Consider the following 24553-nt stretch of genomic DNA (forward strand, 5'->3'; position numbering starts at 1 on the left):
AATACCCTTTTAGTGATGATGTGGCACAGAAAATGAGCTCACTCTCTAGGAGGTACGTGAGAAGGAAAAAATAAGTTAAGATTGACTAATGTGTACAACTGTCATTTCTTAATTGGATACTATACAATTAATTAATGTAATTAATTAATTATGATTTTTCCTTCCCTTCTTTTTCGATTTTCATTTCTAAAACTTAGCCATGGCGCTGCCTCCCATCCCCTCCAGCTATCTCTTTCCCCGTCTTTCATTTTTGACCTATAATATCTTGTTCTTATCTCCAACACCTCCCAGAAAAATTCTCAAAAATACATGGTAGATAAATTTGCGCTTAAAAAATCAGTAAGCAAAAACAGAAACAGTCACGGTTTGCCTTGACTAGAAACCTTGCAGAAAATTTAAGTCATTTTTGGTTCTCCCATTTCAAACTAGAAAATATTTGACAAAGTGTTTCGAATGTGGTTTGCCGTCGTTTTAGATAGAAAACTGTACGGATTATTCTAGTTAGAAAAATTCCGACGAGGAGTTCGTCGGAAAAAATGGAGATCGGACCTTTGTTGAACAAAATGACAACTTTTCTTTTGTGGGGTTTTAGTCAAAGTATTGATAGTCAAGTCAAGAAAAAAAATAAAACTATAAAATAGGGGACTTGAATGTAGAACTTGCATTTTCAGACGAGCGCATTTAAGATGAAAAAGCGGCAACACTAGTAGCTCCGGCGAAGTTGGATGGTGAAGAAAGAAAGAAAGAACAACAACAACAACTCAGTATAATCCCACTAATGGGGTCTGGGGAGGATAGTGTGTACGCAGACCTTAGCCCTATCTTTAAGGTAGAAAGGCCGCTCCCCTTCAAGAACTCCCCACCTTCCTCTTGGGGTGACTCAAACTCACAGCCTCTTGGTTGGAAGTGAAGGGCGCTCACCACTAGAGCAACCCCGTTGATAATTAAGTGATAAAATCTAGGTGCCAGCACGTGTATTTCACACATTAACATATATCTAGTTGTGAGAATGTATTTATTCCATTTCGAAAATGTTCAGATGGATCATATATATGATTCATGCAAAGTTTAAGTGTGAATATGAAAATATATACGTCTTCTCCCATAGTAGACAGCTTAAAAAATTTATATTATGGCCATGTTGCCCATGCATCAACAAGATTAATTTTACTTTAAGTGAGATGTGACAATGACTAAGGATATATCGAGAATTTCCAATACGTCAGTAATATTCTTGTGATACGACACTACTAAATCTGTCTTTGGAAGTGACAAATCAGAGTAGAGGGAGAAAGGAATAAACAGAAGAAGACAAAAAATGTGGGATATATACTTTTGCTGTTATGCGAAGGAAAGAAGCTTCTACTCCCTTTGTCATTTACCTAATTCTTTTTTTTTTTCTTTCCTTTTTTTTATTTTTATTTTGCAGGCTCAATGAATAGGTAATTTTTTGTTGAGAGAGTCAACCACAAGCACGCAATGACTTATGTCCTCTTATTATTTATTGAGAATTTTATAGAAATATCCAAAATAAGTCTAAACTTATCAACTTCTAGTCATTAATCATAGACTTATCAAAACTAGCTAAGCGCATACGAAAATTAAAAACTCAGAAAAATAAGGATTTTTTCTGTCCAAGAATCACACGCAAAGATCTTCTTCCATATTTTTAAGCATGATCGACAACATTAGATGCAAAATGGAAAGAAAATTTCATATATGAGGTAGCTAACACGGTGATGAAATACAAAGAAAAAAATATACAAGATTCAAAAAAACTAAGCAAAAGGGACCTTTTTCAATGGGTATGGTTGAAATTTATTGAAAACATATAGATGAGTCAATATACAAAATTTGAGAAAAATTGGAGGTGATTTGGACTTATTTGATATCAAAATTCATAGTTAAAATCAAATTTAAAAAATAATTCTATTACACATGTATCATGCATGTATCTCACACAGAGATATACATCGATATACATATGATACACATTTGATACAAATATGATACATATGTGATATAGTAATGATACATAGTGTATACACATATCATCTTTTTAATTTCCATATTCATCTTCTACTGCGAATTTTCAATTCAAATTACCTCAAAACTCTATCAAATCATCCCAAAACTTAGATTCAAACTCTTTAAGATGCATTCAATCTATTCTAACAATACACACTCAAAAGAAAGCAGAAAATTAATATTATTTGGCTAATATTAGTAATATTTTATGAATTGACTAATTTTCGTACTAACATACTTATGGGTTGAAATAACTAGTAGTTTCTCTAATTTATTTTATTAAAAGGATTCTCTATGACTTTTGGTTAAGATATTCTAATTTGCATTCTAAGGTTTTGACATCTGACCAATCATATTGACCCAATGATAAAATCATATAGAGTTTCTGCAACTCTAGTCTTTTCAAGGGTCACGGGATCTAAGTCAAAGCCCTAACGCACCTATAATGGAATTCATGCAGTTCTTTTGTTTGGTCGAGAAGAAAGGGAAAAAAGTAGAGTGGTTGGTTGGTAGGATGGAATAAACAAGGATATTCTATTGGCTTCTATGCTACCGGGAGATTACGGATTCGAGCCGTGAAAACAGTCTATCTTACAAAAATATAGAGTAAGGCTGTGTACGATAGACATATGTGGTCCGGCCCTTTCCCGGATCCCGCGCATAGCAGGAGCTTAGTGCACCGGACTGCCCTTTTATTCTATTGGCTGGGATATCTCATGGGATAAGCTATCCCATCTTCTATATGGAATAGCTAATCCTACAATTTTAGTACAAAATAATTCTTGAAACTAATTAATACTCAACCAAAAAGTGAGATAAAATAATCCCGCATTTTATTTCGAATTATTAGCCCTTATCCCGACAACCAAACAACTGTTTGAAGGAGGGACAACCTAAACTTCTTGTACAAGATGAGAACCTGGTAAACAGGTTAGAGAATTGATCAATTACGTACATTGCAAACCACTATCAAAAACCAAAATAGTAACAATAAATAAAGCTGATAGTTGAAGCTGGTTCAAAGACCAACACACTCTCGCTTCTCTTCTTGACTCGAAATGAAGGCAGTCGCCATCTTTTCATGTTCAAGATCCCTTTAACCTGACTTAATGAGGCCATTTTATCTGCAACTTAATTGGTTGATATCCCTAAAGCAATATTTAGTGAAGATACAACCTGTGTATAGTTGTAATCGCACTTCTCTGTCTTTCATTTATCTTCAAACTAACCTCGCTACTAGTAGTATATTTAATTACATCAATGCAAGATATATATGTGTTTGACGTATAGATTTATATCAATTAACCATGGCTAATGATATATATTCTCATTTTTTGGTCAGCTATACTTTTCCCTTAAAAAAAAAAAAAGAATCAGCAATAATTTTGGCTCACATAAGTGGATATATCTTCTCTCATGCACAACATAAGAAACAATATATTCTGTACGATTATATTAATTATGGCCATGCATCAATAAGATTGTACTTCGAGTGAGATGTGATATTGTAGTCGTCAGTATAACTACTAGTAGATTGATCAATTAATATGCGTCATGTTATTGGTAGGTTACATCTGTTCGATCAATATTATTAATTTGATACCGCCGAACGTCGTGATAGAATGGTAGCCGGTGGGTACTTAATTATTTCGAAGTTTCGAATTTGAGTCCTAGATATAAAGTCATTTTTGAATTTTAAAAAAAAAAGCAATGAATAAACGGGTCCTAATATACAAGTGATAAGATACTTTAAAATCTGTCAGTTGAAGTGACAAAAGGAATAAATAGAAGAAGACAAAAAATATGGGGTTAATTTCGCTGTTATGACAAAAAATACTCCCTTTGTCATTTACCTAATTCTTCTTTTTCTTTGTATTTTGCAAGCTCGATCAATTTTCTGTTGAGGGTGTCAACTGTCAACCAGACAACCACAAGTCCACAATACCTTATTTCATCTTATTACTTATTTAATAAAAAGTCACTCTTTATGACTTTAGGTTAATTAAGATGTGTGTTTTCTTTTTTATTCTTTGCATTTAAGGTTTTGACATCTGACCAATTTTATAGTATATCGGTGATAAAGTCATAAAGGAAGTCGAGTCTTTACAAGGGTCACGGGGTCTAGCCAATGCCCAAACGCACTTATAATGGAATTCATGCAATTCCTTTGTTTGGTCGAGAAGAAAGGGAAAAAAGAAGAAGAGTTTGACTTTTATATAATTGTAGATCTATATTGCTCATGAAATTATGTTCTTGAACTAGTACATGGTTTTTTAATATATCCCAAGTTATAAAAGTATAATGAAAATAAACAAAGCATTTCCAAAAATATGAAGTGTGTGATTTACCTAAATTGTGTATTCTTCTGTGAAATCAAGGTCTCTCTTTGCCAAGTCAATGCGGTGAAACGTGTTCATGGAATACATATTGAAATACTTTTAGGGATATTTTTAATATTGTGGTGTCTAGCTAGCCTCCGCGCGTCTCAATTAATATTTCCAACAAATTTCACGAGGTATTTACTATCTTTCATCAGTACAAGTATCGGATAACTCTGTCCACCAAAGTTTGAACATATGAGAAGAAATTATCTAGTATTTTTGCATCTACTTGAATTTAAATTTGAGACCTCATGGTTCCCAATCTATTTCATTGACTACTAGATCACACGCAAGAAAATGCCTTGTTTATTCAACAACAGTCGGCTGCTAGCTTACTATTTAAGAATTATGTTAATGAAAATGACCATTTGATTGCTATTTCTATTGATACAGTTTGACTTAGCACAACAAACAAACAAACAACATTACGCAGATCTTACACCTACCTAGTAAAGGTAGAAAGGCAATGTTTGACTTAGCACAAAATTTAGTAAAAAAATAAAGACTTTTGAAATATGTAACCTAAAATATTTTATACTAATATTTATGTGTCTAAAGCTTTTAAAATTTGCGGTCATAAATATTTGTGTAGTTATAAAAACTTGTTATTAAGAAAATATAAGAATATGTTATTTTTTCTTAACGGACAAATAAGGAATAGCATCAAAGCAAGTGAAGGCGGAGGGGTATCAAAGTGATCTTGTTGACTTGGGGAATATTCTTGTTGATTACCTAGGAGGACTCTAGTCCACGAAATTTAGGAGCTCAATAATGGACTTAACAACCACATGGCGCAAGTATGTGAGTATAACTTTTACCGAGTTTAGAATAAGACATCGGCACACGTTTATTTGTAACTAATCAATATTTTCTTGCTAGAAAAATCATTTTCCATTTGAGTAATATTTTTCACTGACAAACTAACTCTTGTTTTGAACCATTGTCATTTTCTCCTCGTACCTTAAAGAATATACTAGTATATGTTTTCCTTCATGTCATATCACAACCCAAACCTAAATGAACCTGTTTGATTTGCAGAAATTTCAATTGAGTGTTTCCCTTAAAAGTATGCATAACCGTTAAAGCATTTCAGATTGCTAAATAATTGCTCAATTGTAAACTGGACCCTAAAGTTGTAAATGTGAAAATTCATGTTCTTACGTAAACACGCTATACACTATTCATATTTTACCCAACACTATCTGCTACATATGATTCAGGTTAGAAGAAGACAATAAAATGACTTGCCTGATACATTGATAATTGGTTGTTGTACACATATACATATATACAAATGTATAGACGGGTTATGCATGCAGTTCATATAGATTAAGCAGCGGCCATGGCAGAGCAGACCAACACTGATGTCGTTAGTGAAAGCTGATATGGAGCAATATCTGATCCATAAGAGAGTCCCATCCGCAACCTGACATAACAATTGTGCCAATTGACTCTCTTCTGCTTCATAAATGTGGGAAAACTTGCCCATCCATGGTCAGACTGAAGAAACATAATCTTCCTGAACCCATCTGCCTAAATATGAAACAAGAGAAAGGTTACAACACAGCCCTTTAATCAAAATGCAGGGCCATCTTTACTTCTTTTTCTTTTGAACTAAACATGACATGAAACTCAAAAGAATGAAAGGTCTTCAAAAGAATCCCAAAATTAAAACCTTACGGAGGCAGCTACTCCCACTTGCCTGCTAGTTTTGCAACGAAGAGGAGAGGTTCACTAAAACAGGCAGGCGGAAAAATTATCTACTCCTTTTTCAAAAATGATAAACACCAACTTTCTACTTTTTGTGGGGAAAGAAAAACAAAGACAAACTAAAACGGAACATACCAGAGTTGTGTACGTGTATGATTGTCGCTGAAAAAGACTTTCAGAAACGTCTAGATTTCTGTTGTGGAGGGTATCCAGGCATTCCCATTCCTGGATCTTTCCTTCTCATCTGATTGACATATAAAAAGCATCAATCAATTTAGGGATAGGAACTACCGAAAGTATAACAGTACCAGGCTGACTAGAGCAACCTGCTGCTGATGTGCCTGGGCAGCAACACCACGCTGCATGGGCATGTTTCCCGGGTTCATTCCAGCACCCATGCCAGCTTGAGAAGCAAGATTATAAGCAGACATGGCCTGAGGTTGCATCCTTTGCATGTTGACCATTGGCATCGGTCGGGGCACAGTTCTATTTGGCATTACATGGGGACCTTGCATGCCACCAGATGCTGCATTTCCTGATGATACCTGCTCCAACAAATAGTAATATGAGCAAGATGCAACTGACCAATATGGCCCCATCCTAGTCCTATAGTATGAAAATGTGACATAGTTTCAATTGATTAGCTTTCTCTAGTTTTTTTTTAATTATTATTTTATTTCATTAGCTTTCTCTAGTTACTCCTATACAAGCAGTCTTTTTTATTGAAATTTCATATATTAGGAAATTAGAACTATATCAGTATCAGTAGTAAATAAACACCAAAGAAATAAACCAGCATTCATGGAGATATGAACCCAGTCGACATAGAGATTTTTGTACTCACAGGCTGAGAAGGTTGAAGACTAATTGTTCCTTCAAAGTCTGTAGTCGTGTCCACAGGTCGAGTTGGATAGTTCACAATTTTTTCTCCAGGCTGTGGTGGTACAAGTGCACTGTCACAATTAAGCAGTTTTGAGGGTTAATGGAAGTTACTAGATTAATAAAGGTAGTCTCCCCAGAATGAAGGAAATATAAAGCATCAACAAGTGCTACAGCTCCACAGCATGTCTAAATGGATATAAAAAGGTAAAACTTGTAACTCTCAAATTTCATTAAAAGTATTTGGGTGTTCTAGCATGGTTTAATTATACCAGCTTAGTGAAACTTTTCTAAATCAATTGTTTGACCAAGAGACTATGGAAGGCAAGCACTTACTTGCGGCCAGGTAGAGGTTCCATCCGAAAGTACCTATAAACCAGAAAAAATAAAAAAGCTTTAACAATAATACAAGGCAAGCACCCACCCAATATCATAACAATTCAGAAGAAAGCCGAGGCCTTCACTTCCCTACTTTAGGTGTCAGCTTGACATTCAACATTTTTTATGAACTAGCGTTGATCATATAGGTAATAGAAAAACGAATGCTAAATAATAGGGTTCCTCTATTTCATGTCAAGAAATTTCCAAAACCATGATAAGTGTTTCGGCATAAAAAGGAATAACCCCACATAACTTCACTAGACCAAACACTATATCAACTTTACTACTTCAAGGAAAAAAGCTACTGGCAAGAAGCCTCGCCTGGCTGGAAGATCAGCTGAAAAACGTCTATAACATGGTAAACGAAATTGAATAGGTACAGTATGCGGACCAATAACGCTCAATAATTGTTTAGTAAAAGAAAGCCCACTGCTTAAGGGATGGAAATAGGAGGACATCGAAATGGTCAGCTCTGTTATTTTGGACGGGACAACAAAATACAAAAGAGTAGTTAACTGTCTAATAATTTTGATCAGGGACATATTCAATCAATTAGTGAATACTTGAGAACCATTTTACAAACTTATTTTGCGATGAAATATGCCATCATATTTGAAACCATTTGTAAGCGAATAATGCAATAGTATGCAAAGAGAGAGAGAGAGAGAGAGAGAGAGAGAGAGAGAGAGAGAGAGTGTGTGTGTGTGTGTGTGTGAGAGAGAGAGAGAGAGAGAGAGAGTGAGATGAAGAGTCCATACTCATGCTCGAGAGCTTGCGTTGCTGTTATCCTTTTGCGAGGATCATATCTGCAAATTAGATGACGTCAAAATATAACAATGATCTCAATTAATAGAAGCTTCTGAAACATAAGTAACATGTCAATAAAAACTGCAAAAGTAACACTGGGGCATAAAATCAAATGCTTGCATTATAATTTAGTAAGGATTTTTTAAAAAGAAAAATAAGGTACATCTATTGTGTATAGCACCAAGAAAGTGCTCTAAGACCGAAAGAATTCACAAATACAAGAGCTTCCTTATTTAGCTATGTAGGATATTGACATACTCAATGATATGGCCTATATCATTTACAATTAGATTTTTACACCAAATATATAAAAGGAATAGGCATGCACATTTCACTGAGATAAAGAACCTACATTTCCTTCAAAACCTCGTTTGTTTCTTTTTAAGAAAGAACAAGTATAGTGAAGTTGCGGTGAGATTAGATGAAATTGGCGGTGCCTACATACAAACAATTCAAATTTTAGGCTCGGGTTCCAGAAGAATGGTATGATAGGAAAAAATGTTCACACAAAAGCAAAATAGGATGGTTGAAATGGAGAAGTGCTACCAGAGTGTTATAGGATAAGAGGACACTTACCAATATAAAGGCAAGTTCTATAAAATGGTTGTAAGACCAGCAATATTTTATGAGAGTGAATGCTGGGCCCTACGGTCCAACATATCAATATGATGAGTATTTCACGAATGCAAATTTTATGATGGATGTGCGATCATACAGAATGACAAGATTACAAATGATCATATCCAGCTAAAAGTGCAAGTAGCACATACAGAAAAACTGCGAAAAGTTGGCTTGATGGTTTGTCATGTCCTGTGTCAATCTCCAAAAGCACTTATGCATAGGTATGAAACAATGGTGATTAAGGTGTTAAAAAGTGTCGAGGTAGACCTAAAATCGCATGGAAGAAAGTTATTGGAAAGACCTACAATCTTTTAAAATCCATGCACACTTTGGTGAAATAGGACAAGATAGAAGAAAAAATATCCATTTAGGTAAAATACCAGGCTATGATCAAAATTTAGTTTGCGAGGAGGTTTTTAGGTCTTATTAGAGATATATTCTTTTTGATCAAATAAAGTGAAATTTCATTAAGATCACATCCAGTAGACATTGAAATTATAAACTTCGTAAGGAGCTTACAAAGTAAAAAAAACTGAACAACATTATTTACAATGTGATGTTTGCTCCAACAAAGAATGTTAGTGAGACATCTATATTTCAGAGTATGGATAGGAGAATAGCTCCCTTCAAAACATCAGTATGTTATTATTTTTCAACAACAAACATCAAAAAAAGTTGGAACATCCTGCTAAATCTTCCAGATAGGCCTCTTTACATTCCATTGCACCTGTTAAGATTATGTAACATTTTGTATGATTTGGTGGGTAGATACAAATTAATGTTAAGATTCGAGTATGACTTTGTATGAATTGGTTAATAAGAATTAAAGTGGTTAAGGACAACTTTAATTGAATTATAACATTACAAATTATGATGATGCTCAAAGAACAAATCAAGCAATCAATTCCTTCTTTAAATCTTCTTTCATTTTCTACTATTTTAACATGGTATCAGAGCCTCTACGATTTTTGTAGAGACTCAAGTAGCCTTCTTTGGTGACTATCCTGGCAGCTTTTTCTGCTGTTTATTCCATCACTTTTTTTGACATCTAATATTCTGAGACTTTTCCACTAGCCACTATACTGGTGACCGTTTCAGGCGGCTGTGCACGTCTTCCTGCTCTATCTTCTCTATCAAAATCCTTTGAACTCTTGGCTTACATAAATCCTAAGTCTTCAATATATCTTCTCTTTCATTTCTTTATTTTGAGTTGAAGTGGTGCAATTTCTTCTAAACTTTTCATTCATCTCTATTCGTTCTAATTTATTCTCAAGCAAGAATTTTCTTGTTCCTCTTAAAAATGAATGAATCATATTGTCTTCGTTTCCTTCCTTTGTAAAAGTGCAAGCCAGTAGTAATGGCATTCCTCACTCTACTTCTTTGAATGGAGTTGTGATAATTCTCTACAGTACAAAACAACTAGACAACAGTCGTTTTAATCCCCACTACTTGCACAAGTTAATCACGTAATCCATTTGCTTATGTCACACAGTTTTCACCTTAAGACACACGTAATCGCATTTCTGGTAATAAGAATCATTTGTATACACTTAATTCCCCTCTGACCTTTTCCTTTGTCACATTAGTTAATGGATCAAAAACTATGATTAAAGGAATAGGTAAGGCTTATCCTCCTCCTTCATTGCTTTTAATGTTAATTCATTTTACCCCAAAACATCCATATAAATATCCATTAGTAAATTGACCAAGAACCTAAGTTGCTTTGTAACCTTCTTGGCTAACTCTATTTTTGTGCGGGACCGAAGAATAGGATAGACAATTGGAATAGAACATGAGGCACAAAACTTATCACTTATCTAAGCCCAAAAACACATGGTGCTTTTACTTTGAGTGCTTCTTCTCATCTTCTTCATAATCACTCGAGACATCCAAGTATTTTTAAATTATAGAAGATGGTGTTGAGTCTTTCTAAGTAGGCGGTAGGACATAGATTTGGTTGAAACTTGAAAAAATTAGTTTTTTAAGTTGTGTTAAAAAATAATTTTTGAAAGTTGAAGTTTCTGTTTGGACATGCATTTTGCTTGAAAACAAGTTGACGTTTTGTGAGTGGAAGAAAAGATTTCACCCAAAGTGGCCCAAACCAATTTTTGGAACTTGAAAATTTTTCAAAATATTTTCTAAATCCATGAACAAACAATGTTTTCAAAATTCTTTTTGAAAACAAAAAGTGAAAAAAAAATCTATGTTCAAACAGGAGCACTTGTCTTCCTTAGAATGTGAGTTATGTCAGCTAGGTAAACATAGAGATGCCTTTTTCCCAAAGAGGGTCAAAACGGGGTTACAACTATGTTTGAAATTATTCACTCAGACATTTGGGGTGCCTTTAAGTACATCATTGCTTTAATCGATGAGCATTCTCGTTGCATTTGGTTATTTCTAATGAAGAATAAATTTGAATTGTTTTGTATCTCCGAAATAAAATTATGTTGAAATTCATACTCAATTTGGTGTATCTGTCAAGGAACTAGTCGGCGATAATGAAGGGAATATTTCTCAACACCTTTCTCCACTTTTATGTCTTTCTCTAAGGCATTCTTCATTTATGATCTTGTCTGCATACTCCTAACAAGATGGAGTAGCTAAAGGGAAGAATATGCATTTAAATGAAACAACTTGAAATCAATTATTGATGCTCATGTCCCTATTCGTTTTTCAGGGTGAATTGTCATAACTGCTTGCTATTTAATTAGTCGTATGCCTTCAGATATTTTGAAGCACAAGAAACTTTACTCTATCAAGAGACCTCTTCCTCCCTGTGTGTTTATTTTAACATGCTTTATTCAAGATCTAACTCCTTGAAAAGATAAACATCAACCCAAGGTTACCAATCCTAGGAATAGTCTCGTCTTCAAAAAGGTTACCAATCCTATGATCCTATTACAAACAAATTAAGTCCTTTGTATTAGCAAATGTAACATTTTTCATGATATCCTCGCACTTCTCATCAAATTCAGAAAATCAATAAGCCATGTCATAATTTTTCCAATCGAACTCTTCTGCCTCTAGCTCTCCCTAGTTCAGCTCCACTTCAGGTTTACTCTAGACGGTCTCGATCAAACCATTTGCCTGCTGATTCTATTGATGATACAAGTACCCAAAGTCCACCTAGTGACTCATTACCTACTCCAACGCCATCCCCTGCTTCGGTAGGATACTCTATATGATGAACTTGGTCTCCCAATTGCTCTTGTAAAAGGTACTAGTACTACTCGCAATCATTATCATGTTTTAAATTTCTTAAAGTATCACCAATTATCACCCTCATATCATGCCTTTGAAACAAATTTCTCCACCGTCAAAATACACAAGATTGTAGCTAAGCAATGGCTCGTCTGGGCTGGCTTCAAGCGATGATTGAGAAAATGACGGTTCTTCATGATAATGATAATTTGAAGATCATTTTTTTAAAATAGGGTAAGATAACAATTGAATGTCGTGGGTTGTTTATTGTAAATGTAGGTGCTGATGGGGAAAGGTTACCCGTCAAAATTCTAAAAGCTAGATTGGTGATCAAAGGGCTGTATATGAGTGATGTTCTGCCCGAGGGGCTGTTTATGATTTTATCACTGAATTGCATCGCATTGGCATGCACACATGACATACAGGCATAGAGATGTATTTTTCCACATGCTGTACAACATCACATCATTCATGATTTCTCACACATTTTTACAGATAGGCATAGTGATGCATTTGTTTTACACGGGTTATCCGGAAGGAAAATGAAATATCTTATTTATTATTGAAAAAATTTTGGGAGAAATTATTGTTTTCAAACTATTCATATTTTTGGCAACTTCGGCAAACGATTTGGGTTTTCACTGATGTATTTGAAAGGAAGAACTATCATTTTTGAAATCATGATTTGGCTGAGCATTTTATCTCTTTGTTTCTTCTGGTATTATTTGCTTTATGTTGTTATAAACTGTTGTGGACTATTGGTTTTGGACCCGACCTTGGTGGAAGCTCGTCACTACTTTCAACCTACGGCTAGGTTTGTTACTTACTCAGTACATGGGGTCGGTTGTACTGATACTACACTTCTGCACATTGCGTGCAGATGTTGGCTGTTGTTGTTGATGTGCTCGATGGTTGCGGGACTTGAAAATGTACTTGCGTTCCTGTTGTAGCTGCCTCTTGTTCAGGGTAGCCTTAGAGTTATAAAAGCTTTGTTTATGTATTATTCAAACAGACTATGTATTTATTTCATTTCCGCTTTGTATACTCTTTTCTTAGAAGTTCATGATTTGTACTACCAGTTCTTGGGATTGTACACGATTAAGACCTTTATTCACTTAAATTGCTTTAATAATTATTATTGAAATTGGATAGTTGGTAATTGGCTTACCTAACGGGTTGGGTTAGGTGCCATCACGACTAGTTGGATTTTGGGTCGTGACAACATGCCATCTCTGACAAGGATTAAAACCCCAGAAATTTAGCATGCATACCATCATCTGGCAGGTATATTGGATTTGAAAGCATTACAAACTAAATGCTGCATTAACTAAGAAATGGGCACATACTCAAGCATCTTAGAAAGGAGGTCATATGCAGGACTTTTGGGAGGCAGGTGCAAAACACTATAAAGTGCAGGATTGTCACTGCAAGGGAAACAATAAAACTTTTAGATGATAAATCCAATTGCAAGGCAAGGACGGCAAGACAATTCACTGCTAAAAGAAATCCTTAATACTAAAAGCAGTATGAATGAACCTACTACTTATGTCCTTGAATACGCTGCACGTCAGATTGCCAATGTGGAAGGTTTACCAGCGTTGGCCACTTTTCTGGTGTGGGATGACCTGACAACCATATGACTTAAGTGCAGTGTTCAAACAAGTAAAAGGAACAAAGAGAATATTCAAAAACTAATCCTCACCGAGAACCTTAAATATCTTGTCAAGTTGGTCAAGCTGCATTACGAGCATTGTTCATTAGATGATTAAAATAAAAAGTTACACGGCAAAAAGATCAATGATATGCTATTGAACCCCCAAAAGGAAAAGCATAAACGCAATGTTGAGAGTACAAAATATTTAACCTGGAACGGGTTTGGTGTTCCTTTCACTTCTTGCCCTTGAAATAGTGGCTTTAGAGTAAGAAGCTCGGCAAATATACAGCCAACAGCCCACATATCTACATAAACATATTTTTCTTGGTTGAAAAGGAAAAAACGTTTACTTATTTAGAGTGACAATTATTGAAGCTCAAAAGACAAAGGGTCATACCAACTGCACTTGTGTAGTGTTTTGCCCCAAGAAGTAACTCTGGTGCACGATACCAGATGGTCACTACAACCTGTCAGTACTCAACGTACAAAATTTCAAAGTTACTACAAAGCAGTGATATCCGACAAAGAAAGTCAAATGTGCATCTAAAGAGAAAGAAAAGAACAAGGAATCATCGTTTTGTATTTAACTTCCACTCCTGCAGCTCAATCAGAAAATCAATTCTTATCAAAATGTAGGACTGGTAAGTATGTCAGGAGCAAAAGAATTAACATGGCCAAAGTTGTGACAAATTCTTCTAGTTTGTTAGTATATCTGGTACATAGCTATCACGTCCGTTGTTTTTTTTTTTAAAACTGCTACTGGAAATTGTTGCTCCCTGATTGTTACTATTTGATGCTACTTTTTCTCCCTTTTACTGGAAATTGTTGCTCCCTGATTGTTATTATTTGATGCTACTTTTTCTCCCATTTTTCCTTATTGTTTTTTGTCTCCCTCTTCTTTCTTTCTTGCCCCTCTTTCTTCTTCTTCTTCTTCCCTTTTCTTCATTGCCATCTTTTCTTGAGCTGAGGGTCTATCGGAAACAGCCTCTCTACCTATCCAGGTAGGGGTAAGGTCTGCGCACACACTACCTCCCCGCGCACACACTACCTCCCCAGACCCCACCTGTGGGATTATATTGGGTTTGTTGTTGTTGTTGTAAAGTTGTGACAAACAGAAATAATGTGATGCTGGTCATATGTATCTTTGTCATTCTCAAACTCTTCAAATATTCTTAGTTTTAACCCGGCCCATGTTATTTAGTAATCCATCTCATCATCTTCATTTACACAAAGTGGGTTCAACAGATCAGTCATACAGACTATGTTAAACCAGTGTTTTAAAAGGCATGGGCGTAAGGCGAAGCGTTTTACATATGCCTCAGCGAGGCGTAAACCCCGAGGCACGGGGCGTAAGCCCCATAGGTATTTAATTTTTAATATTTTATAAAATAATATAATTACAATAAATATTTATAAACAGGTAAAATTGCATAAAAATAAAAAAAATATAAATATATAGTAACAATTGAAGAAAACTATAAATATGTGAAAAATATATATATAGATGTGCTCCATCCTCACAAAAAACTAGTCAAAACAATCTATTATACGCTACTTAGAAGCACAAGTAACTTGAGTCGAAAAGAATAAAAAAATTTACATGGAGGAACAAAAAGGATGACTAAACTGCAATTTGAACTTTGAACTTGCTGCTATGAAGGAGAATGAAGTTCTCTTTGTATTTGTAAAAAAAAAATTGAATATTCGTTGCTTTTGGGAGATATTAGCAGACTAGCAGACAAGATAAAGAATTGGAAAAGACCATGCTGACTTTTGAGAATTTGGGTATTATATGAAGGGCTTATTCAACAAATTTTGTTTTAATTTGAAAAAGTCTCTGGGCTTACGCCTCACTAAAACAACGCGCCTCAAACGCCCGGGCGTGCGCCCTGAATTGCTGGGCATACGCCTCTTGAGACTTTCGCGCCGCACCATCGCCTCGGGGCGTTTTTGGTGCGCCTCGCCCCAGGGCTCGCTCCGAAAACGCCTTTTAAAACAGTGTTAAACTACATACGAAAATTCATATATATTAAACACACAATATGTGTGGCAGTGTAGAAGAAATAGATGCCAAGGGATGAGGGGTGAGGGCCTGTCTTTGTTTTTTGTGAGTTTTACCCAATAGAGGCCATTACTCTAGATAAATGGGTGTTGTTCGTGAAGAACTATATTTTTCTTCAGTCCTCTACTTTGTCGTATAAGACTTAACAGGGTTTGCCTACAACATCACTAAAGTATTACTTAATAAAAAAACCAATAAGTTATTACTTAATCAAAAAAATAAGAGAATATATTTTAAACAATCACATTTTAAAAGTCATAAGTTGGTAATACCCAACTTTTAGCTTTTGGCTTATTTTTGCACTTTTCATGCTTAAAAGTAAGTGTTTTAAAGCACTTTTTATCATTGTCAAACACCACAAAAACTAAAAAAGTGCTTAAAAGCCAATAAGCACTTAAAATAAGCAATCCAAACACCCCCTTAATCTTGGTTCTCTCAAAGTTGAACGGCTTAAGCAATTTTTCATAATGGAACTTATCAGTTTCGTTTTGGGACCAACTTGTTTTGGTTTCAAAAATTGCAGCAGGATTGTACAACAAAATTTGGTTGTTGGGTTTATAAAAGCCTAGAAAACCAAAAAACAAGTCAAACCAATTTCATTTTGGTTGTTCTTCAACTGCTGGGTAGTTTCTCAATTTTCTTAAGTTACTCCTTGGTCATTTTTTTAGGGGGGGGGGGGGGGGGGGGGCCGAAATTCCAACTTTTTCAAAAATATATTTAGTACTATCAAAAGAAGATTAGTTAGGTTTAATCATTTTCTAACATTAATGTATTGGGCCTTTAGTGATAATTTTCAGATCAATATAAACACTCAATATGTTTAGTGTGCCCAATCAAATACCATCACATAAATTGGGACAGAGCGAGTAACTTTTTTTGTCTCTGCTTAGATTTGAACCATGGTCTCACATGGTCCATTCCAGCCCAATTGACCGCCTAGACCACAGCTTTTGGGGGGGGGGGGGGGAAATTCCAACTTTTTCAAAAATATATTTAGTACTATCAAAAGAAGATTAGTTAGGTTTAATCATTTTCTAACATTAATGTATTGGGCCTTTAGTGATAATTTTCAGATCAATATAAACACTCAATATGTTTAGTGTGCCCAATCAAATACCATCACATAAATTGGGACAGAGCGAGTAACTTTTTTTGTCTCTGCTTAGATTTGAACCATGGTCTCACATGGTCCATTCCAGCCCAATTGACCGCCTAGACCACACCTTTTGAAGAGAAAGATAAGAGGAGACGAGGAAACAAGGGAAGCTTGAAGCTTTTCGGACTTTATCTACAGCAATTGATATGGAATAGCTTTTGTTGGATAACAATGGTATTCAGCCAAGGGCACACCTCGACGTATTCACTAAGTGCTACCTCCCGCCAGAACAGGTGCCGCATAACTCTTTACCTCCCACCAACACAGTTTTTCCATCAAGGCTTATACAGATGGAAAAAAAATCACCTAATCCACGGTCCCAATTTATGCGACACTCTTTCCTTTTTAGTCAGATCAACACATTTAGTCAACTTTGACAGCCTATTCGAGAAGAACTTCTGTTTGTTTTTCCGACAATCTCACTCTTTCGCCGGTGAACTTTACTGGTAAGTATCCCTCTTTCTCCGGTGAAATTGACCAGCACATAAACCCCAATTCTTCTTTCTGATGATTCTAGACGGTTTTATCCAAATTATATTATATATTTTGTTGTAATTTCTTGTGTAGATGCTCCTTTTTGCTTAACGAGGCTTCCTATTCCGATTTGTCATAGTTTGTGAGTCTTACTAGTTAATTTGCATTTTATGTGGTTCAAAGTTCTCACGGTCTGCATTTAGTTATGCTTAAACTAGTTTTCTGAGCTTCTCTCCTAAAAAGGTGAAAGAAACAAAGAAACTAGGCCACTTTTTTCTATTGATTCGTTTGGAAAATATACCAATACGAGAACAATACAAAAAGTAGAGACATCTATACAAAAATTGAACAACTGTTAGCAATTTAAAAAAAAGTTTGCTGCTTTAATATTTTTTTTCATCAGCCTTTTCAGATCTACAATAACGTTTTTCACTCTAGCTCTAATCACGTTTTTCCCTAATTTGAACCCCTTTTCACTTTTCCCTTATCTCCAAATGCTTTAACTGGTTCCGGCGACCTCCGTTTCGTGAAATCACTGGTAGCTTAAAGTTGAGCTCTCTACGTTAATTTTTTTTTTTTTTTGTGTGTGTGTGTGTGAGAATTAGAGGGCGGACCATCTTCTTCTTCCCCTCTCTCTCTTTCTCTTTCTCTCTTCCCCCTCCCTTATGTGTGTGGGTGCGTCTGTTTCTTTGGACGGGTGCAGCTTCTTCCCGGCGAGGACAGACTATTTCCGGGTGTGTTCAGATTGCCGGCAAGTTTCATAAATTCCGGCGACTTCCGAACAACTTTCAGGCGGGACACAGCAGAACTTACCAGTGCTCTTGAGCAGATCCGACACGCTTCAGGAAAACTTGCTCCAGGTTCTTTCGTTCTATATCTGGTACTCGTGGTATCGGTATTTTTATTGTATTTTTTCTGCTCGCGGGAGTTAGTACCTCCCGTTTTCCAGTTTCCCTTTGTTGTGTGAGTTAAATTGCTGACATCTTACCTCATACTAGTTTATTTACCGTATTAGTGTGCCTGTTGTTGCAACTTGTATTCTTCTGATTTGGTTTGTTGCCTTGTGTGATAGTGATTCCCCTTACTCTGCCATAGGTAGAGTGGTTGTGGTCTGGAATGGTCGAGTGAGGTCATGTCCTCGGGGGGAACGGGGGGTGGGGCGGAAGGTAGCAGGGTTTAAGGGGTGGGGCGGGAGACAAGGGAGGTAAAAGGAACAAGGGTGTCTGTAGGTTGAGAATTGGGTCATGGAACGTAGGTACATTGACGGGTAAATCTATAGAGTTGGTGAAGATCCTCCAGAAGAGGAGGGTCAATATAGCGTGTGTCCAGGAGACAAGGTGGGTAGGGTCGAGGGTGAGGGACGTGGACTGGTATAAACTTTGGTACTCAGGAGTCCAGAAAGGTAAGAATGGAGTGGGCATCTTGGTGGATAGGGAACTTAGAGAGTCTGTGGTTGAGGTTAGACGAGTGAATAATAGATTGATGACTATTAAGTTGGTGGTTGGAGAGTGCACCCTAAACATCGTTAGCGCCTATGCGCCGCATGTGGGCCTAGATGAGGAGGTTAAACGTAGCTTCTGGGAAGGGTTAGATGAAATTGTGCGTCAGGTTCCGCCTGCTGAGAAGCTATTCATAGGAGGGATTTCAATGGGCATATTGGGTCGACCGCAGGTGGTTATGGCGAGGTGCATGGAGGCTTTGGTTTTGGGGAGAGGAACGGAGGAGGTACATCGTTGTTGGACTTCGCTAAGGCTTTTGGGTTGATGATTGCGAACTCTAACTTTCAGAAGAGGAAGGGGCATTTGGTTACTTTTCAAAATGCGATGGCGAAGACCCAGATTGACTATCTCCTCCTCAGGAGGTGTGACATAGGGTTGTGCAAGGATTGCAAGGTGATTCCGGGTGAGATACTCGCGACGCAGCATAGGCTCTTGGTGATGGACGTCGGTATTATGTTAAAGAGGAGGAAAAGGTCTACTCGAGGAAGACCGAGAATCAGGTGGGGAGCCTTAATTAAGGATAAAGCCCAAGCGTTGGAGGGGCGGTTGTCGGCTATGGGAGCTTAGAGGATCAGTGGTGACGCGAGCATTATGTGGTCAATGACAGCTGACTGTATAAGGGAGGCTGCGAGAGAGGTGTTAGGGGTCTCGACGGGCGTCTCTGGTGGGCACAAAGGAGACTGGTGGTGGAATGAAGTGGTCCAAGGTAAAGTGGAAGCAAAGAAGGCGGCGTACCTGAAGTTAGTGGGGAGCATAGGTGAGGGGGAGAGGCGAGTGTGCATGGATAGGTATAAGGCACCTAGGAAGGAGGCTAAGCTGGCGGTCACAGAGGCTAAGACTGCGGCTTATGGTCGTATGTACGAGGAATTGGGGGAAAAAGATAGGGAGAAGAAGTTATTCCGGCTGGCCAAGTTGAGAGAGAAAGGCTCGGGATTTGGACCAAGTGAGATGCATCAAGGACGAAGATGGTAGAGTATTAATGGAAGATGCCCAGATTAAGAGGAGATGGCAGACTTACTTTCATAAACTTCTGAATGAAGAAGGGGATCGGGATATTGTGCTAGGCGAATTGGAGCATTCCAAGAGTCACCATGACTTTGGGTACTGCAGGCGTATCGAGGTTGAGGAGGTCGTGGGAGCTATGCGTAAGATGAGTAGGGGCAGAGCGACCGGGCCAGATAAGATTTCGGTGGAATTTTGGAAGTGTGTGGGGAGAGCAGGTTTGGAGTGGTTGACTAGGTTGTTTAATATTATTTTTAAGGGGAAAAGGATGCCGGATGAGTGGAGGTGGAGTACGGTGGTTCCATTGTATAAGAACAAAGGTGATATCCAGAGTTGTAACAATTATAGGGGTATCAAATTACTGAGTCACACCATGAAAGTGTGGGAGAGGGTGGTTCAAGCGAGGGTGAGGATGACAGTGTCTATATCCGACAACCAGTTTGGGTTCATATCGGGTCGTTCGACTACAGAAGCTATACACCTTGTTAGAAGGTTGGTGGAACTATACAGAGAGAGGAAGAAGAATCTGCACATGGTGTTTATTGACCTAGAGAAATCGTATGACAAGGTTCCTAGAGAAATTCTCTGGAGATGCCTGTAGGCAAAAGGTGTGTCGGTTCCCTACATTATGGCGATTAAGGACATGTATGATGGGGCTAAGACTCGGGTTAGTACAGTAGGAGGCGACTCTGAGCATTTTCCGGTTGTAATGGGGTTACACCAAGGTTCTGTGCTCAGTCCGTTCTTATTCGCCCTGGTGATGGACGCGTTAACACACCATATTCAAGGGGATGTGCCATGGTGCATGCTATTCGCCGATGACATAGTTCTGATTGATGAGTCGCAAGCTGGTGTTAACGAGAGACTGGAGGTTTGGAGACAGGCTCTTGAGTCTAAGGGTTTCAAGCTGAGCAGGACGAAGACAGAATACCTGGAGTGTAAGTTCAGCGCTGAGCCAGGGGAAGTGGGAGTGGATGTGAGGCTTGATTCGCAGGTCATCCCGAGTAGAGGCAGCTTCAAGTACCTTGGTTCGGTTATCCAGGGGGAAGGGGAGATGGACGAGGATGTCACAGACGGTATTGGGGTAGGATGGATGAAGTGGAGGTTAACATCTGGAGTCCTGTGTGACAAGAGAGTGCCACTGATACTCAAAGGTAAGTTTTATAAAGCGGTGGTTAGACCGGCCATGATGTATGGGGCTGAGTGTTGGCCCGTTAAGAACTCACATATCCAGAAGATGAAAGTAGCAGAAATGAGGATGTTGCGGTGGATGTGCGGGCACACTAGGATAGATAAGATTAGGAATGATGATATTCGGGAGAAGGTGCATGTGGCTCCCATTGATGACAAGATGCGGGAAGCGAGGCTTAGATGGTTCGGACATGTTCAGAGGAGAAGCCCAGATGCTCCGGTACGGAGGTGTGAGCAGCTGGTTACGCAGGGCACGAGAAGAGGTAGAGGGCGGCCTAAGAAGTATTGGGGAGAGGTGATCAGGCAGGATATGGCGAGTCTCCAGATTTTCGAGGACATGACAGGAAGATGTGGAGGTCGAGTATTAGGGTTGTAGGTTAGGAGGTAGTTGAGTCGTGCCTTACTTCGTAACATGGTGGGACTAGCCATGTAGGGTTTTTGTCTAAGATAACTAGTGGGAATGTTGTGGCTTACTATTTCGTTTTCAGTGCAGGTCATATTTACTAGCTATCGCTTTTGCTTTATATCTTTCTTCTAGATTTCATGGTGTTCCTATTTTTCTTATGACTGTTGTGGTGATACTAATATTTACTAATATTGTCTCCCTTTACTTTGCATCTTTCTTCTGGATTTCATGGTGTTCCTATTTATCCTACGATTGTTGTTGTGATACTAATATTGTCTCCCTTTTTGCTCTTCTGTCTTTTTGTTTTTTTTTTTGAGCCGAGGGTCTTTCGGAAACAGCCCCTCTACTCCTTCGGGATAGGGGTAAGGTCTGCGTACACACTACCCTCCCCAAACCCCATTAGTGGGATTTTACTGGGTTGTTGTTGTTGTTGTTGTTTCCTTTTTAGTCAATCCCAAAAATAATGACACTTTTCTATATTTAGTAACAATTCAACTTTAAAAGATCCATTTTACCCTTAATGTGTTGATTTATAGCCACTAATATTTCTATGGCTTGTTTTAGACCACAAGTTCCAAAAGTATTTCTTCCTTTCTTAATCTTCTTGTGCAATCAAACACCATCACATAAAATGGGATGGAGGGATTTTTTATTTTTCTTTTTTCTGCTTTATTCTTTGCCTTGTGACCCATGGTCCATTCCAGCCCAATTGACCGCCTAGACCACACCTTTTGATATCACTTGATAGAGAATAGCTTAAGCTTTTTATATATAATTTGCGTAACTACTCTACACTGGGGTAAGGGGAAGCAGAAGCACCGCACATAGTTGCAATTACAAGCTAAACCAAAAAGGAGAGATGGAGAAGCTATAGTTGCAATAACAAGTGTGTCTCACCCCATTCTTAGCTAATGGTTCCAATGGAGCCTGATAAATTCTTGCAAGGCCGAAATCAGCGATTTTAATAACTCCATGTTCCTCTCCGTCACCCATTACCTGTAAGGAGAAGTAAAGGATACAAGTATAGGAATGTTTTAATTATAAGAATGTTATTTACAAAAAAAAATGTAAAAGAAGAGATGTAAGGATGGACAGACAGGCCAGAATCATACCAAGATATTTGATGGCTTTAGGTCTCGGTGTATAATCCAATTACTACAAAGGAAGTGGAATATTATTAAAGCCAAAGAATATAGTTCTAAAAAAAGGAGAGCTAATAAATATGGCTTGCCTGTGAAGATAATTGAGGCCATTAAGCAGTTGCCATAAAAGGGACTTGACTGTGTACTGATTGATTGCCTGATTGACCTTGTCTCTATGATGTCTAATAATTTCCTATTAAGATGCCCAATATTGTTTCAGGAACACTAATTATATAGGAAAATTAAATGTATAGGAGACGAGACGAGACTCACATAGAGGTCATGCTCGGCATAGTCAAAAGCGAGATAAAGGGACATATCAGCTTGATTGATATGAACATTGACAAGCTTTACAACATTCTCATGGGTAATCTCCCGAAGCAACTGCATCAATCAAAGAATATCTCCATTGTTAAAACTAAATAAATACTTACATTTCTCTGCTAGAAGAACTTAGTAATTAATATTAATTTTGACCATGATTTCGCGAATGGCGGTGGGAGAAACGCCGTCGCCGTCTTTAGATTGCTTGAACTTCTTGATAGCAATAGATTTGGAGCGGTTAGCTTTGATCTTAGCCAAGAAAACCAAACCGTAAGTACCTTCCCCAATTTTTCCGATTAAATCGTAGTGTTGCAGCCACTCTGGCCGATTGCTGCTATTGGAATTGCCGCCTCTGCTGCTTGTATTGCCATCTCCCATGCCGATCTCTCCCAATATCTATCTCTTTGTTTGTTAAGAGCTGAGATTATGAGTTTTCCTTCCCCAGACAGTCAAAAGGGAGGGTTTAGCCACAGTGCCTGGTAATGTTGTCATGTTTAGTTCTTTTTGCTCTTTTCCTTCACTAACGACATCTGGGCCAAGAGATACAAAGCCCAAATATTTGGTCTTGGCCCAATCTAGAGTATTCTGGGCCTACAGATACCTAACCCAATCTTGCTATATATTAGTTTGGGGGATCTTTCCATAAATTGCCGGCTGGATTCAATATTTACGTTTTTTAGCTGGTATACATAAATTATACACTAAGTATATATGATTATATACATATTATACATAAATTATATATGTGCAATCTATTTTTAATTTAAGTGGCTAAAAATGGCTTGCCATTTAGATTAGTTCTTCTATTAATTTACACGTTCGTAGTCCAACTCAAATCTTTTGGGATAGTGGCGGCCCAACAAGTTTGGCACAATGAATGGTATATGAATTTCTTGACTCCATGTTTGGACACTAATGATGGAAAGAGGAAAGGGCAGTTATAAAAAAAAAAAATCCTTCCTCCTGTTTGAATTGTTTCTACTTTTAAAAAAAAATATTGTTTCTACTTTTTCACAGTTGGACACCACAAATTAGACCCATTATATTGGTAACAAATTACAAATAGATTTCATTTATATGCATTAATAATAGTACACTTTTTTCGAACATTGTCAAGTTCTTTAGAGACCAGCTGCAAGTGTTGTTAGAAGTAAGCATGAGTGATAACTTAAAAAATTTGGTACATACAACCTACGGCGGATCCACGTATAGAAGAGTGGATGTTGAAGCATCCATTAGATGCTTATGAATCCATATAGTTATATTGATTATTTAATACTGTATGATATAAGTTCTTTAAGCACTTATAATATTGGATAGACTTCGGGTGCATTGGCTTAAGAGGATTGACATATGGGTGCTTAAACAGCTTCAAATACAATAGCTAGTAATAATCTTTTCATTTAGAACTTTTTAGAATCAGAGCTTCTGCGATCTTGGGAGAGAATCAAGTAACTTTCACTGTTGGCGGGTGGCGCTAGCCAATATATGTCGCCCGTCTGCCATTGAGTATTTTGAAAAACGCCAGGCCAGTGATATATGCATAAAAAAGATCATGTTGAGAAGGACGGAATAAAATTCAAGTTCAAGGAGACGCTAGCAAATATGGCACAAGAAGATCAAAGGTCCTCTCTA

At 37.4% G+C, this 24553-nt stretch overlaps 1 protein-coding gene across 2 annotated transcripts; it reads right to left on the reverse strand.

The window, feature by feature from the left end:
• Window positions 1-5440: 5440 nt before the first annotated feature.
• On the reverse strand, window positions 5441-23412 carry LOC107805625 (cyclin-dependent kinase E-1). 2 transcript variants are annotated; one of them, XM_075230717.1, is made up of 16 exons: window positions 23072-23412; window positions 22868-22978; window positions 22684-22787; window positions 22565-22607; window positions 22350-22448; window positions 14060-14129; window positions 13873-13967; window positions 13711-13744; window positions 13549-13633; window positions 13355-13432; window positions 8138-8185; window positions 7335-7367; window positions 6964-7072; window positions 6446-6664; window positions 6255-6363; window positions 5441-5938 (listed from the first exon to the last, which is right to left on the reverse strand). In XM_075230717.1, exons 1-15 carry the CDS (start codon window positions 23294-23296, stop codon window positions 6295-6297), a joined length of 1422 nt encoding a protein of 473 aa, XP_075086818.1. In that variant the 5' UTR covers window positions 23297-23412; the 3' UTR covers window positions 5441-5938; window positions 6255-6294. The 2 variants fall into 2 exon arrangements, with proteins under 2 accessions (XP_075086818.1, XP_075086817.1); XM_075230716.1 differs by having other exon boundaries at window positions 5441-5942.
• Window positions 23413-24553: the final 1141 nt, after the last annotated feature.

This window comes from Nicotiana tabacum, chromosome 15, assembly GCF_000715075.1.
Source record: "Nicotiana tabacum cultivar K326 chromosome 15, ASM71507v2, whole genome shotgun sequence".
NCBI lineage: Eukaryota > Viridiplantae > Streptophyta > Magnoliopsida > Solanales > Solanaceae > Nicotiana > Nicotiana tabacum.